This window comes from Citrus sinensis, chromosome 4 (assembly GCF_022201045.2).
Source record: "Citrus sinensis cultivar Valencia sweet orange chromosome 4, DVS_A1.0, whole genome shotgun sequence".
Classification (NCBI taxonomy): Eukaryota; Viridiplantae; Streptophyta; class Magnoliopsida; order Sapindales; family Rutaceae; genus Citrus; species Citrus sinensis.
This window is the reverse complement of record NC_068559.1, coordinates 17,821,550-17,837,347: the sequence shown is the minus strand read 5'-3', so window position 1 is coordinate 17,837,347 and position 15,798 is coordinate 17,821,550. Positions and strand designations below refer to the sequence as shown.

At 35.2% G+C, this 15,798-nt stretch overlaps 3 protein-coding genes across 7 annotated transcripts; 1 reads left to right on the top strand and 2 right to left on the bottom strand.

Moving 5' to 3' along the window:
- Positions 1-608: 608 nt before the first annotated feature.
- LOC102620004 (chromophore lyase CRL, chloroplastic) lies at positions 609-4,304 on the top strand. 5 transcript variants are annotated; one of them, XM_006485006.4, is made up of 9 exons: positions 609-1,089; positions 1,215-1,264; positions 1,374-1,460; positions 1,563-1,598; positions 1,679-1,736; positions 2,520-2,612; positions 3,350-3,454; positions 3,602-3,694; positions 3,787-4,304. In XM_006485006.4, the coding sequence occupies exons 1-9, from the start codon at positions 910-912 to the stop codon at positions 3,925-3,927; spliced, it is 843 nt and encodes a 280-aa protein (XP_006485069.1). In that variant the 5' UTR covers positions 609-909; the 3' UTR covers positions 3,928-4,304. The 5 variants fall into 5 exon arrangements, with proteins under 5 accessions (XP_006485069.1, XP_006485068.1, XP_006485071.1 ...); XM_006485005.4 differs by having other exon boundaries at positions 3,599-3,694; XM_006485008.4 differs by having other exon boundaries at positions 618-1,089; positions 1,400-1,460; positions 1,686-1,736.
- On the bottom strand, positions 4,293-5,442 carry LOC102619725 (uncharacterized). The gene is made up of 4 exons (XM_006485004.4): positions 5,076-5,442; positions 4,938-4,996; positions 4,654-4,771; positions 4,293-4,550 (listed from the first exon to the last, which is right to left on the bottom strand). The coding sequence occupies exons 1-4, from the start codon at positions 5,324-5,326 to the stop codon at positions 4,472-4,474; spliced, it is 507 nt and encodes a 168-aa protein (XP_006485067.1). The 5' UTR covers positions 5,327-5,442; the 3' UTR covers positions 4,293-4,471.
- A 309-nt stretch (positions 5,443-5,751) lies between these two features.
- LOC102621033 (probable beta-1,4-xylosyltransferase IRX10L) lies at positions 5,752-9,227 on the bottom strand. The gene is made up of 4 exons (XM_006485010.4): positions 8,792-9,227; positions 7,383-7,771; positions 6,924-7,165; positions 5,752-6,596 (listed from the first exon to the last, which is right to left on the bottom strand). The coding sequence occupies exons 1-4, from the start codon at positions 8,895-8,897 to the stop codon at positions 6,083-6,085; spliced, it is 1,251 nt and encodes a 416-aa protein (XP_006485073.1). The 5' UTR covers positions 8,898-9,227; the 3' UTR covers positions 5,752-6,082.
- Positions 9,228-15,798: the final 6,571 nt, after the last annotated feature.

The following is a 15,798-nucleotide window of genomic DNA, read 5'->3' as shown; positions in this document are numbered from 1 at the left end:
AACTAAATATAATACTATTATATTTAAATAAATTTAATATTATTATTTATAATAAATTTAATCTATAAAATAGTGTAATATATTATTTAAATAAATATAATATTATTTATTTTATTAAATATACTTATGTTAAATTTAATAAAATAAGGGTAAAAAAAATAGTAAGTAGTGAATTCCCACTCCTACCGACTACCTCTCCCTATGGGAGTGAGAATCTCACTCCTCACTCGAAAAAAGAGTGGGACATATCAATTAATAAATATTTATTTTTTAAAATATATAAATAATGTTAAAATAAGAAGAATCCACGTTCTTCACTTTCATTCCAATAGGTAAACATAACACATATTCATTTAATATTTGTAAAAAATTCATATTAATTAAAAAGAATACATATCGATTACTAAATATTTATTTTTCAATAACAATATTCTCAAATTTCAAGCCACCAAACGAAACTTGACAAAACAGAATATTTATTTTCAACTATATTTTAATTTATTTAAACAAATAATTTTTATTTCTTAAAAAAAAAAATACATTACATGGTCCATGAGGAACTACGGCCCATTAAACAAAGATGACGAAACCGGAAATCGGAAGAAAACGGAAGAACGATAGAGAGTGAGCGACGTGTCAAATCTTGACAACGTAACACGGTTCACAGCACAAAACATTTTTCACTGGCAGACGCCAAGAGCCAAAACTCCAATTAAAATCAGACAATTTCATCATCATAAAATCTTTATGTTCCCATTATTCAAAAAAAAAAAAAAAAAAGAGGCGAATTATTGAACTGGATACTGCTCCGTTGACTGTTGTTGATACGAATTTGTTGAATGTGGTGGTGGTGGTGGTGTAGGTGAGACGAGACCAAAACGAATTGGTTGCTTAGTTGCTGCTAGCTACATGGGCCCGGACTCGGACTCGGCCTCAAACCCGAACGGAGGATGGGGCGGGCGAGCTCAAGGTCTCTTCGTGAAAGCAGCGGTGCTTATTGGCGGCGCTGTTCTCCTCAAACGACTCACCAAATCCAAGACTCGCTGGGACCATGCCCGTATTGTTGCTGACTCTCTTTCTGGCGAGAAGGTGCTTCCTTCTTCTACTTCCATTCTCTTGTCTTCTTTTCAATTTCAACTTCATTTTTTTTTTCATTTTAAAGAAAATTATTTATTAAATTTGTTTATATTGTTGTGGCCGGGTGGGTGAAATAGTTTTCGAAAGAACAGGCATCGAGAGATCCTGATAATTTCTTCAACATCAGGTGCTTTTTTCATATTTCTGCTTATTTGTATATATTTAGTATATGCATTAGAATATTGAAATGTTTTTGGCAATAAATTTGTTTTTTTTTTCTATTTTTTTTTTTTTTGTATGGAAATGGATGCTGTTTTTGCAGAATGCTTACTTGCCCGGCAGCTGAAATGGTTGATGGTTCGAAGCTTTTATATCTTGAGCAAGTTAGTCTTACTAAATCTTACCTTCTATTTTCAATTGTTTTACATAGCTTTTTCAAATCTGCCATTTTTTTTAAAGGCGGATTCTCTTTTTTCTCTTATTAGGCATTTTGGAGGACTCCTCAGAAACCCTTTCGGCAGGTTTGTTATGCGCTGTATCATTTCAAATGTGCTATTTGCAAAATATTACTTTTCTTTGATAAAAGTTCTGACGGTTGTAGTTTGCAGAGGTTTTATATGGTGAAGCCTTGCCCAAAAGAATTGAAATGCGACGTTGAGGTGGGGCTTCTAATCTTATTTATGAATTCTGTAAATAATGTTTATATATTGCATCATTGTGATTTCTTTCTTGTTTTCGGCCGCTAGAAGATTTTCTTTTCCATGTATGAGGAGGCATTAGAGACTTTTCATGGTGCCCCTAATCATTCCTGTGATGATTGTTCTTATCATTGTAAGTAAGAGCTTGCACATTTGAGACATAAAGCATGCTGTATATGGAAACTACATTTTATGTTGATTACACCATGTGTTATTGGAAGTCTGAACTTTAAAAGAGTTGGTGACAAGCATCCATATACTATCAGACAGAGGAAGGGGGTTGAGTATAAAGATTCTGTTGACCTAGGGACTGACTGCTTAATATCACTTGTTAGCAATCTATTATTTGTTTCATATTTTGAAGAATTTAAGGAGTGCTTTATTCTTTTGGATTAAATGTCGCACAAAATATCAGTTACACATGGAACTGTTCTAGTTGTTGCTAGTTATCAGTATCATTGTTTTGTATGTTTGGTAGCACGGCCTCTACGGCTTTCACTATCATCATTCAAACTTACACTCAGTTTTTAAAAGTGATGCCATAAGTAGATTTTGGACATTAGATTCAATTTTGAAATTTTTTTATGTGATTTTATAATTTTTGGAAAATTGTATTCATTGTGCGGCTGTGCACAGCTATTCTTTCCTTTATTGTCTTTTATATAATGCATTGCAATGAGTTTCATTTTTTAGTTGCTTTAGAGCCTATAATTAAATATTTTATATTTGATTTTGAATGGACAGGTAAGTTCATATGCGATTAGAGAAGTTGAGGAATATAAAAATTTCTGTGATCGTCCTAGGGATCAGCGCCCGCTACCTGAAGAAGTTATTGGTGTGAGTCCTCTTGTCATGTTTCATTTTCAAGTTATTGAGTATCTGAATCATATGCTTGGGCATTGAACTTTGAAGACATAGTATGAATTTCCTGCACAGGTTGGACTTGGGTATAGCCATTCACAATTATGTCTTGAATAATCAAAGTTTTGTTTGTCTTTGAACTGTGGAGGACTTTATGACAGTTGATGAAGTGAACCGCAGCCAGAAAATAATGTTATTAAATATGTAATACTATAAGAAATGAACAATAATAATTCCCTGAGCTGTTATCATTACACTGGAAGAATAAATGTGGTTGGTTGGAGATTATCTCAACTTGAAATGTCTAATGAGTTCATTGATCAACAAGAAAAGCTAAAAATATGTGATACTTGCTAAAGTAAATTTTATTCTAAATCTTTGAAGATCAGGTACCCCAACAATTTCATTCAAATTTAATACTATGATGGTCGCTGGTTCGGGTTGTAAACATTAATTAGTACAACTCATTAAATTAATCTGCTCTATTGCTCTTGTTTTTAAAAGTTAAGCCCGTGAAGTATTCAGTTGGCAAATTAAGTGCTAAATTGATGCAGTCTGCAGATTATTGCCTTGGCTACCATTGTCCGTGCCTCTTTTGGCAGAAATATTTCATTTTTAGTTTGTGGCTGAAGCTGTATCTTTGGGCAGAGATGATATGCTTAGTTTTTACTTGCATGGGTTTCCGCTAATCAACTTTATTATATTATGTACAGGACATTGGGGAACATTTGACAACTATACATCTCAGACGCTGTGATCGTGGAAAACGATGCTTATATGAGGGCTCAACTCCACCAGGCGGATTCCCAAATTCATGGGTAGGTATTTACCTGTTACTCCATTCAACCTATGTTGGTTTCGGAGTAGCAAAGTGCTGTTCACTATAAACCTGGCTGTGGATTGACGCTTTTTGCTTTTCCTGTGCCCTTTTCTGACCAATCTTGACCCTGTGGTTTCTATAGCAGAATGGAGCAACCTACTCTACCTCGGAGCTTGCGGTCTTGAAAAATAATGAAATACACACCTGGGATAGAGGCTTTGACGATGATGGAAATCAAGTTAGTTTTCATTCTTTTGCTTCTCTTTCACCAGAGATATGCTAATAGTATAACAAAGGGTTTTGATTTAGCACTTTATTTCATCTTTATAGGTCTGGGGAGTGAAGGCAGGTCCATATGAATTCAAGCCGGCGCCTAGTTCTAGTTATAGTGACATGTTCTCCCCCTTGAATTTCCCTCCACAGCAGTTCTTTGAGAAGAGAATTGAAGGATCCTTTGTCTTGCAAGAATGATAACTCGGTACATGTAACTAAAGTATGTAAATTTACAACTTTCACTTATCTGGTAAATTAAACAAGAAATCCCTTTCTGTTCTCTATCAACTTTGTCATGCTGATCTTGGCCGAGTAATATCTCAACCACTAATCAGCTTGCACCGGAGAAATAGGTGTCTGGTAGGGCACCGTCGGATCCATTATTCACCATAGAATTTGGAAGCAAGTGTAGTGACCTAATAAACACAGTTTGGAGGAGGGTTTTCGATCATGTAATCTGCATGAGTTGTATTATAGGGAAATTAAAGTTGATGTGATGTATTTACAATTTTTTACATTTGCTTCGCGGAGGAAATCCATAGAGGAAATGCAAATTTTTGGCATGTCATAATAGATATCATTGAGTGCTTTATTTTAAATGAAAAAGAGGAGTTCAACTCTTGCAATGTGGTATGGGCGCAAAAGAAGTGTAGTGCAAGTGAATAGGAAACCCATGAATGAAATAGAATTACAAGAGCAATGCTGTTCTCCCCACAAAGAGGGAGAGTTGCTGTTATGAATCCTAGAAAGCACTGTTTAGGTAAAAGTATAGACCAGCAAGTGCCACAGCTGCAACTGCAATGGCTATAGGCAATGCTTTTCTGCACCAAATTAAGATTTCATATTCAGAAACTAAAAAAAAAAAAGAAAAAAGAAGAAATGCAAAATTACAGAGTGTTGAAGAAAGATTATTCAGCGTCTTACCCAATTGCCTCATCTCTCTGGATTTGTTCTTTTCTTGCCTTACGAACGGCTGTGTCATTTGCGCCTCTAGTCACTGCCGGCGTATATGGCCTAAATCTCCTCTTAGGAGCCCCGCAAACTGCATTGCAAAACACACACAATTTAAGGCAATTGTCATCCACATACAACATGCTAAGCTTGACTTCTCTTTAAGAGCTGATTAGGGAGATAAACATCACATTTAAGTTCATATATAAATTTATCAAAAAAATTAAAAAAGATTCTTTATGAGCTGAGATGGATACCAGGGCAGAAGTAATTATCAGGTAATTGGTCAAAGGGTTTCCTTTCATTGTAAATATACCTGCATCAATCATATATCATCACATCAAAGTTAGCATCAACCATCAAGTGAAAAATACAAGAAGAAGAAGAAAGATTACCCGCAATCGCGACAAATATAGGCCTGTTTAGAGGCAACACGCATTGAGAATTTAGGAGCAGCAGAGGCGAGAAGCTGCTGATGAGGAGGAGAGAGCAAGAGATGAAGTGATGGAGCAGAGAAAGAAGATTTCAAAGCAAAACGATCAGCTGGGCGTCTCAGGCCAGCATTGTTGCCTGTGGGAGCTAAAAGAGGAGGTGGTGTTGAAGAATTTGTGGTGCTTAGCGCCCTTGTTGGTGCATGCAGGCCCATTTTATTTCACTATTCTCTTCTTCTCTTGTCCTTGAGAGTCTTATGTTTTGTTAGAAATAGAAGGGATGAGAAGATAAGAAAGTGGTGAATGTTCATGTAAAACTGTGTAAATATCATTTGGATTGGATGCCTGAAAATATATACGTGGAAGCGTGGCTTTCATGCTTCCTACACGAGGCCCTCTCGAACAACTTTTTGGACCTTTCTTATCTTTTTATGCTGCCCTTACACTTCTTGCTTCATTACAAATTTGCCCCAACTTATATCATACAAGCAATTAGCACCCCATGATTATAACATTTATAGTTTATAATTTAACAGACGACCGCACTTAATAGCGTAAATGATTAATAATAATTACAGGGATGACGTTTTATGTTAAAAATAAAATGGTCTCGTCTAGCAATGTTAATGACAAATCTGTATCACAGCAAAACCTTTCATTATGAGCAGGTCCAACCAAGAACAACCGAATGGTAAAAAAGAGATCATCATACTACAAAATGCTTCAGTTTCTAAACACAAGAATCAGATGCAGAACAGTTCCGATTTGATGATTCCTTCACCTAAGAGAAGTACAACAGAGAGCAACGAGTCTAAGGATAAATCAAAACAGTAATCTAATACGTTTGGAAAAACGAAGATTTACACTTCCAATAAATACCCGCATCATGAACTCCACCATATTTATATTTATATGCAAGTACCAACAGGAGGGACGACAAAAATTCATTACAACAAAAAGATTTATCACAGCTACCACGGTTTCAGGTCGCCAACTGGGCCGGCAGTCCAGTTTAATATCTTCTGACCTGTCTTCAAGTAAACACTTTTGTCATGCGGCAATTTGCGCGCAAGTCCATTCAGTACTTGATGAAAAGCATCACCTGGTTGAGCAGGTTGTGGGAATAACATTGCCTGCTTCATTGAAGGGTTGGCAAGCAATCTCTGTTTTCTCAGTATAACTTCAGTTGGGATCGCGGTGAGTATAGCGTCTAAGTTGGGAACATCTTTCTCATCTATAAACACCCCAATTTCCTCCCATGGAATTGCATCAGCAAAAGGTAGAACAATGTCATCTGCTATGATAACAGGTATGCAACCAAAAATCACAGCTTCGACCAATCTAGGGCTCCATGGGGCCCAGCCAAGCGGACACAAACAGAAGACAGCTCGCTGCATGTCCTCATAGTATGTTGTTGGGTGCTCAGTGGAAATGTCAAAAAGAGGATTGTCCTTGAAGTTCTCCCACACAGCTGCTCTTGCACCTCTGTGAAATGTTCAAACAAAGTTTAATAAATACTCCATCAATTACATATATTGGACAACACAACAAAGGCCCACATCATTACCCTCTGGTTACTGTTGTACTTTAAGGAAACTTCACTTAGAGAATTTTGACAATTTCTGTTCTGAGTTGCATTTTACATAGCTTTACGAGCATCCATATGTTTTAACTCTACCTAATCCACACAACTGGTCATTTTTTTCCCCAATATCATTAAAATTATGGAATTGAAACTTTGATATGCGAGCGAACTGTGTACACTTGGAAAACCTTAGACTAATTTTTTGACATGCAAGCAAAGAGAGATACCTTGCATAATAACCACCTTCTGGGTCATTTCCAACATCATAAAACAATCCTCGGAAATAGACAAAGATGGATCTAGGAGTTTTCTCAGGAATTAGGTGAGCTTGCATTTTCTGAGGAGGAGCATAAGGAGGAATTGTAATGGAGCCCTCTTTCAAGCAAACGTGATTCCGTTGTCCAAAAGTCTGAACCAAGGTAGCACGTTGGAGCAATGGAAGAATTCCTCTTTCAATAGCTTTCTCTTCCTGCAAGAGAACATGTGAACAATATCATACACGACCGAACAGCAGAAAAATCACTTACCAGAGTACAATGATTTATCATATCAAACTAGAGATGCACAGTGATAATTGCTGCTTTATAGGCAATTCAGAAGACAACAAAAATATTGTAAATTGTTTTAAAACAGTTCATCGACAAAGAAGTGTAGAGAAGAAAACAAAAGGACAAAAAACTACTAACTTGATAATGAAAGCATGCTCCAAAATCATGGGGCACTACAAAAAAGTGATCAGCCCCCTCTGTTCGATTCCAATAAGGCCAATTGGAAGAGATGAGCTGTATAGCGCTCCTCATCATACGGGGTGACTTGAAAGGCAAAGGGAGACCATTTGGTGTCAGGTCACAAGTGGTGTATACAGGGGTGTAGAACCAATCAGCTTCCTCCGGGTTGAGGGTTCGAACAGGACTAGATAAAAGAAAACGATGCATAAAGATCTCAGCGGCAAACATGTGAGTGAGGCATCTTTGATCCTTTTGTAGAATTTTCTTGTTGTATTTGCTGGGGAGCTCATACACAAAAACTTTCAACCTTCCCACAGGATCATCTTCCAAGACATCACCAGCACTACCTACATTCACATAAACCAAGGTTGCTTACTACCGCATACTTAGAATTTCACAGCAACAGAGGTTCAATAGTTACAAAATATCTTTATTGTTTGCATACTTTTCAGTAGGAAAAATTCAAAACTGTGAAAAAGGCAAGGAAAAATAGAACATCAGAATTTTCAGAATGACAATATACCCTAGATGCAAGCAGAAAACAGATGGAGTTCACAATATACCCTAGATCCACGCAGAAAACAGATGGAGTTCTCTAGACATTAAAAATTTTAAGCCCAAAAATCTTGTTGACTATAGAAGGAATTTGTATTAGAAAATTATCCTGAAACAATTTGCCATCTGTCTCCTCAGGTGTCTTTTACCCATAACCAGATAATACTAACTATACCTGCATCGTACATTGGCCTAGTAACATGCTCATTAGGGACACGATCTGCTGTAAGTCAAAACCACAGAAGAAATGGGTATCCTTAGTAAAGCTTCAATTAAGTCCAACTAAAGTCAAATTGTACCACAGCAAGTTCTTTCATAACTAACAGTTCATTCCAACTGTCTGCTGTACATATAAAAGAAGAGTACAGCAACTTCTTAACTCATAAAGGCTAATCCCCATTTCCAGTTGTTGATATCTTCAATGTAGCAAGATCGTTACATTTAGCATAAGATCTAATCTTCTTTTAATTTTCCTTATTGTTCAGTTCTAAGATCTCTGGTATACAAGTTTAAATGTCATCTTCTAATATTTACAACATGAGCGATTAGTTCCACAAATGCCCGCTACAGGGAATGCCTCATAAATCTCAGAAGACAATAGCATGAACTTAGTACCAATTGAGTAGATCCCTATAAACAAAACCCTAAATTTCAGAGTATTTAACCTATATCACCATTACAGTGCAAACTCACCTCAAATCAACAGCAAAAACAACACAGATGGTGCCAAAGATAAAAATTCACAAGCAAAAAAGTAACCAAAATGGAGATAAAAACAGAGATATATAAAGCATAACAACCCAAAATCTGACCTGAAATTCTCTCAGTGGGGTGTCTCCTGCCCAGCTCCACAGCATCAATCCTCAATATGAAGGCAGTACAAACAAGCCCAACAAAAACCCACCTCCAAATCTTCATCTTTTTACTTCTTTAGCTGAATTAAGCCACTGAATCTGACAAAACTCAAAGCACCAAAAATAAAATCTTGGGACTCTTTTGAGTCTGTGTATAAACAAGAAGGAAGATTTTTGACAGTTGGGATGTCAAAAGAATCAAGCTGTTGAAATAGATTCCTTAAAGTTTGGATTTTGATTCTGCATTAACAAGAAATGAATTAGCTCTTCGTTTTGTTGTTTAGGTTTGATAGAGAAGTTGTAGCTAAATTGATTTTTCTAAAGAAACAATGAGTAGATGTTTCTCTTCAAAAGACTTCTTGAACTCTTTCATTACTTAATTTTTCTCTGTATATTTTTATATTATTTGTTTTTGAAAAACAATTATTATTTATTTAATATTTAACAAGTTTTTGCTTATTGCATAATTGGCAATTTGCATGCTCCAGCTGTTTGAAATGTGGGCTGCTCAACTTTAAAAGCCGCACGCTCACTCTCTCTTAATTTTTTTTTTATTTTACAATTATTTTGTTCATGCTTTCAACAAATTATAAGCTGACACACGTCCAAACTGTGGTGTTGTTAGACAAATTAATTATTTGAAACACAAGATATTTTTGTTATTTTCTTAATCACTCTGTGTTTTAGAGAGGGAAAAAAAAGAAAGAAAAAACTCAAATCAATCTATGGTTGATTGATTAAGATTTTTAAATCAATGGAGGGCTTATATTCTCATAATACGTAAGGTTTAAAATATTAGTCATATAACTTTATTGTATCAAGTATTCACATGACTTGATAATGTGGAATTTAACAAAGGTTAAATATCTTAACCGGAATGGTAATGAATTAATAAGTATATTGTTAATATTAACTTTGGAAACAGAAGAAATGACATACCATAAGGTGCTTGATGTAGGGAAAACTGAATGATTTACCATATACAAGAAGGGATTTAGTAAGTAGTCTTTAACAAAATACTTCTATTATCTTAATTAAAACTCTCTTTTTAGAGCAATGTGTCTTACAATTCTAGCGGACAAAAATCCGGCCAACCGGTGCAACACACCTAATCCATAAATTTGTTGTGGGTCGATTAAATTAATCTAAAAACCGTAAGACTGGGAGTCCCTTTTTTAAACACAAGAAACCTTTCATTTGCAACCAAATCGATGGATCAAATTAAATACTAATTTTATTTTTATATGAATAACAAAATAAAAAACTAATCGGTTGTAAAGCATATTATTAAATTCTTTTTCTTCTCTTTCCTCCTACTTTATCTCCATAATCAATATTATTTGATTCTCTAATTAAATTCCTCACAATATATTGACTTTTCAGTTAAAGTAAAAATATCATTAGCACACAAAAGTAATTAAGAAGAAATAAAAATTATAATTTAACACACCAATTTATTCTCCTAATCTCTCTAATATATTTTTTTCTTATGCAAAACTTCATGACAAAAAAAATTAAAAAGAAACGTGTCAAGGAGCTAAATAAAAACTAAAATTAAATGGTTGAACGAATAACATCTTTACTTTTTTTCTTCTGAAGTTATTTTTATTCTATAATATTTTTCCCTATATAATTGTTTTGTATTCCAAGCCACTCAAAATTTTGTAAACAAATAAGGCCATTTAAAAATTTTCAACTAAATTAACTTTTCGACGTATAAAAAAGTATTGAAGTCTCCTTCTTGAATGCTCTCTTTCTCTTAAAAAAGAACAAGAGAATGAAGTAGGTCGGAGCTTTAATGGCTCAATATTTCACTCTTTAGGCTAAGTGTTTATTTTTTGTCAGGGGTGTTAATTCAGGGGAGTGTAGCCAAGAGAGTGGTCAAAGGTGAGTAAAACACCGAGAGCAATACACAGGGTAGTTAGTGGGTAAAGAGCTAACTTGTGTCCAACTCTCATGGACATAGAGGACTTAATACGTAAATGCAAAGCAATTGCTATACGAGATGACAGTGAACGCAAGCTATCACTCAGAAGTAGAATGCAAGGATAATGAGGTCGCATAATGGTAAATTCTTTAGTTGAAAAAATCTTGTTGGCAAGAAGTGTCCATACGGAAGGGATCAAAATTGCATTAACGCAAGTATGGAAAACAACAAAAGAAATGAAAATCGAGAGCTTGGGTAACAATATATTTCTATTCAAATTTGGGTTGGAAGCAGATAAACAAAAAGTAATGGCTGGAGGGCCATGGCATTTCGACAGGGTTTTGATTGTGCTAAAAGAACCTAGTGGAATCGGGAATATGAGGAAGGAAGAATTCACACATGCTGCTTTTTGGGTACAAATTCACAATGTACCTATAATATGTATAGAGCGAGAAAATGTTTAAAAGTTAGGGGGACTGATCGAAGAAGTTCTGGAAGTAGAAATTGATGATGATGAGAATGTATTGGCCTATATGCAAGAGTCAGAATATCAATTGATATCACAAAGCCATTAGAAAAGATGGTATTCCTAGAGCTAAAAGGTGACGACGAGGTAGAGTTGCCGGTATTGTATAAAAGACTCTTAGATTGCTACTTTTGTTGTGTTATTATTGGACGCCAATTTAAAGAGTGTGCAACATACGAGGGGCAACTAAGGAAAAATTGTCCTATAGTGTGTATATGAAGGCATTGTCCAAAGTTGAAAAAACCAGGCTAAATAGAGGAAGAGATAAGTGGAATAGAAGATTTAAGCAATTCAACAATGATCCAAAGGAACCAAAACACCATGGGAGGAGGCAGGCATAACAAGTTGGTTTAGACCCGTATGAAAATGAACCTAGGTCTAACTAATCCAATTCAGGTGAGAATGATGGTCAAACAAAGAAGACAGGTGAGCAATTAATGCACATGACTTTGGAACCAAGAAATCAGCAAGACAATAGTCAAAAGCAACCTAGCATAGTCACTGTCGAAAATGTAGCTAACAATTTGTAGAATTATGGAAAAAAAGGAGACGAAGTGGGAATAAAGAACTGAAAGGGAAGAAATTTTAGTTTAGCGCTAAATTTGAAGCCAAATTTAACTCTAAATACAAACCCCGGCAAGGATTAAAGCCATTCGAGTCCAGATGAAGCAGTTTATGATAGGTCTGGTGCCAAAAATATTAGGACCAAGAGAAGAAAGAGGAAGATACAGGCCCAAAGTGCAAGCATCAAAGGGCACTTAAAAGCAGGGTCAATTATGGGGAAAGCTGTGACTTATCAAGGTTAAGCTCGAATAAAAAGAAAGCATGGATCTTAAGCCCTTACAAAACCTTTGTAGCTAAAGTAAGCACTTGCAATTTGTCTCCTCATAGCTACAAACTAATCTGGAATGGCTAAAAAATGGTGGAGAATACTGAAAACACTCACAATACAATTCAATTGGCAGAGGTTGAGTATCAGTCTCACTAAAAACTATGAAAATATTAAGCTGGAAGGTCCAAGGGATGAGGAATGATCGGGTATTCATAGCTCTTAAAAAATTTCTCTAATTGTATAGGCCATAATTAATTTTCCTATGTGAAACTAAACTGAATTCCGTACAGATGAATAATATTGGTAAGAAACTCAAGATGGAAAATTACTTTGCTGTTGGTAGTAATGGTAAGAGTGAGAGTTTAGTTATGCTACGGAATTATGAAACAAGGGTGAATATCACATCTTTCAGCAACCACCACATTATCTTCTTGGTTGTGTTTTGGTGATTTCAATGAGATTTTGAAGTTGAATAAGAAAAATAGGGGAAATGATAAAGAGGTTAATATAATTAATGATATCAGAGAGGTTGTTTAGGACTGTAATTTAAGAGATTTGGGTTGTTCGGGGCACCATTTCACTTGGTCTAATAGGAGATTTGGTTGTCATTTTGTCGAAGAACATCTGGATAGGTGTTTGTGTAATAAAGAATGGACTAATTTTTTTCAAGACTAGGCTGCAACAAACCTGGTTACTTAGTGTTCGGATCACAATCTAATGTTGATGGAAGCAACGGACAAGGATGGTAGAAATCAATATAGTAAAAGAACAGTCTGAAAAGCCCATTATGAATACATGTGGAGATCCTACGATGAATGTAGGAACATTTTGAAAGAATAATAGGTCAAACATGGAGAATGGGTAGGAGATAATGTAGTACAACTCTTTAAACAAGTTAGCAAAGCTTCGCTAGCTAAATTAATGGACTGGAGCAAGAAAACTTTTGAGGGCAGCAAAAGGAAATTGGAGAAATTAATGAACATAATAAAAGAACTCCAACAGTAAAAAAAGTCAGTATAAAAGTGGTGAAGAGTTGAAAAACATAGAAAGACAGATCCACAATCTTTTACTAGATGAGGAGATTTTCTAAAAGCAGAGATTTAGGGCTAACTGGCTTAGGGAGGGAGATAAGAACACAAAATTTTTCCACCAAAAGCTTCATCGAGAAAGGGGAAGAACAAAATTTGGGGATAGAAGATACTCAAGGAAATTAAGTAGCAGAGAATAAAGACATTGAGAAAGAGTTATGTGGGTACTTTGCAAAATTATTTTTAACTTTTACTCCTACTCAAGATCAAATAGAGAAGACACTGAGAGGAATGGCTCCAAAGTTATTAATAAAAATAAATGAATACCTGAGTCAACTTTATATGAAGGAGGAGATAATGGAGGCTTTAAACCAAATGTGTCCAACTAAGGCTCAAGGGCCTGATGGATTTCTGGTTGCCTTCTATAAAAAGAACTGGCTTTTTGTCAAGGAAGGAGTCATTGCCACATGCTTTCACATTCTAAATGAAGCATGTACTATTTTCCCCTTGAACCACACTTATATTGCCTTAATTCCAAAGATTATGAAGCCTAGAAAAGTAACTGAATTTAGGCCAATAAGTCTCTATAATGTCATTTATAGAATTGATGCCAAAACTACTAAGCAAGTTGGCAGCATAAGCTTTTCTTGTGTGGAGGGAAATAAGTTTTAATCAAAACAGTGGCACAAACTGTTCCAACTTATGCCACGAGTGTCTTTAAGATATCTATTGGTCTGTGCGATCATATTCAACGATCTATATTGGGATTTTAGTGAAGAAGGAAAATAAGGGTATTGCCTAGACCATATGAGAAATGATGAGTCAAGCTAAGATTCAAGGAGGAATGAGATTTAGAGACATCTCAAGCTTCAACCAAGTCTTGGTGGCTAAGTAGGGATGGAGACTGATTCAAAATCCAAACTCTTTTGCAGCAACAGTTCTAAAAGCTAAGTACTTTAAAAGGATGATTTTCTTAATGCACCAATAGTCAAATCCATCATGTATTTGGAGGAGCATACTTTTGGGGGTGACAAGTAATCCTTAATGGATATAGATGGACAATTGCTAATAGGGAAAACATCTCAGTGTATAAAGATAACTAGATTCCAAGACCGTCCACACTTCAAGCCTTTTTCTAGCTAAAAAATGCCTCATGATGCAACTGTATCAGTATTAATAGATAATGAAAACAAGTGAAAGACTGATATGATTCAACGGATGTTTCAAAAGAAAGATGCAGATGCAATTTTAAGTATCCAATTGCCAAAGAGACAAAGAAAGAACGAAGTTATGATAGAAAAGGGACATATTCAGTGAAAAGTGGATCCTAGTGGCGCTAAATATAAAATTCCTAGATTCACCAAAATGCTCTGACAGCAAAAGTAACAACTAGAGTATCATATGGACCCTTACTTTCCTAGAAAAAAAATCAAGATTTTTATATAGAAGGCAGCAAAAAACTTACTACCAACAACTGATAATTTGTGGAAGCGTAAAATTGTTTAAAAAGCTCACTACAAGTGGTGTGGGAATAGATTGGAAAATACTTTGCATGCTCTAATCACTTGCAAAGCAGCGAAGAAGGTCTGGCAACTCTTGATGATGGCAAGTGCAATTCAAGAAACGGGAAATCTAGATTTTTTAGGGGTTTTGATGATGTTACAAAAAAAGCTAAGTAAAGTTGACTTAGAGCTTATGGTGACGATGTGTTGGGTGATTTGGCATGCTAGAAATAGATTTTTTTTAAAAAAAAAGTTGAAATCAAATCCAATTCAGGTAATGGCCAAAGCTAAAGCAGTTAATAAAGCCTTTAGAAGAACAAAACTTCTAGAGATGCTAAACTTGGAAATAATGCAGAAGAAAAAACCAAAAGTTTGGACCCTTCCACCTTGAGGATGGGTAAAGATTAATGTTGATACAGCTACTGATACCAAAAGACAATGTTTAGGCTTGGAAGCAATAATTAGAGACTCCACAGGAAGGTGCTTAGTAGCATCTATAAAAACTACAAAGTTTTGGGGAGATGTGTCATATGCAGAAGCAGAAGTAGTTGAGTGAGGTATCAACATAACAAAAGAAGCAGGCTTGCAGTCAATAATCTTAGAAATTGATTGTCATCAGGTGGTAGAATTGATAAACAACTGAGAAAATAGCTTAACAGAGATCTACTGGATCATCTTAGAAATTCAAGCCTCAAAGAAGAACTTTAAAGCTTTTGAATCAAAGGATGCCCCTAGAACATGTAATGAATGTACCTATTCTTTAGCTAGGATAGCTATGGAAAAATCTGAAACTTTTGTTTAGGTGAAAATTTTCCTCCCAAAATTTTGCATGTATTCACTTCGTTGAATTAATGAAAGTTTTACTTTCCCATCAATAAAAAAAAAAATCAACTGAAAGCTTCATTCAACGACAGAACATAAATTAGAAAAAAGGAAAAAAAATACTGATTCGCTTAGCATAAATTCAAAAAAAGAAATCTTAAGATATTCAAAGTACTTACTAATATATGATATTGCATAACTAAACCAATTCAAAAAGTCAATTAATCAAAGTAAAAAAACCACATGCATTATAACTCTTTACCTCTGCAATTGTCCAAAAAGCTATGTAAATGTTATTTGTAAAAGCCTATCCCTCTCCAATATTTTA

What these genes read in the sequence shown, in the direction of transcription:
- LOC102620004 (XM_006485005.4), top strand. Translation starts at nt 910, where the DNA reads ATGGGCCCGGACTCGGACTCGGCCTCAAACCCGAACGGAGGATGGGGC. An exon ending in AGCTTTTATATCTTGAGCAA is followed by an intron (nt 1,461 to 1,562) that starts GTTAGTCTTACT and finishes TTCTCTTATTAG; the next exon opens with GCATTTTGGAGGACTCCTCA. An exon ending in TACCTGAAGAAGTTATTGGT is followed by an intron (nt 2,613 to 3,349) that starts GTGAGTCCTCTT and finishes TATTATGTACAG; the next exon opens with GACATTGGGGAACATTTGAC.
- LOC102619725 (XM_006485004.4), bottom strand. Translation starts at nt 5,326, where the DNA reads ATGGGCCTGCATGCACCAACAAGGGCGCTAAGCACCACAAATTCTTCA. An exon ending in TGATAATTACTTCTGCCCTG is followed by an intron (nt 4,772 to 4,937) that starts GTATCCATCTCA and finishes TTTGCAATGCAG; the next exon opens with TTTGCGGGGCTCCTAAGAGG. An exon ending in CAGAGAGATGAGGCAATTGG is followed by an intron (nt 4,551 to 4,653) that starts GTAAGACGCTGA and finishes AATTTGGTGCAG; the next exon opens with AAAAGCATTGCCTATAGCCA.
- LOC102621033 (XM_006485010.4), bottom strand. Translation starts at nt 8,897, where the DNA reads ATGAAGATTTGGAGGTGGGTTTTTGTTGGGCTTGTTTGTACTGCCTTC. An exon ending in CCCCACTGAGAGAATTTCAG is followed by an intron (nt 7,772 to 8,791) that starts GTCAGATTTTGG and finishes ATGTGAATGTAG; the next exon opens with GTAGTGCTGGTGATGTCTTG. An exon ending in GAAGGTGGTTATTATGCAAG is followed by an intron (nt 6,597 to 6,923) that starts GTATCTCTCTTT and finishes AACATTTCACAG; the next exon opens with AGGTGCAAGAGCAGCTGTGT.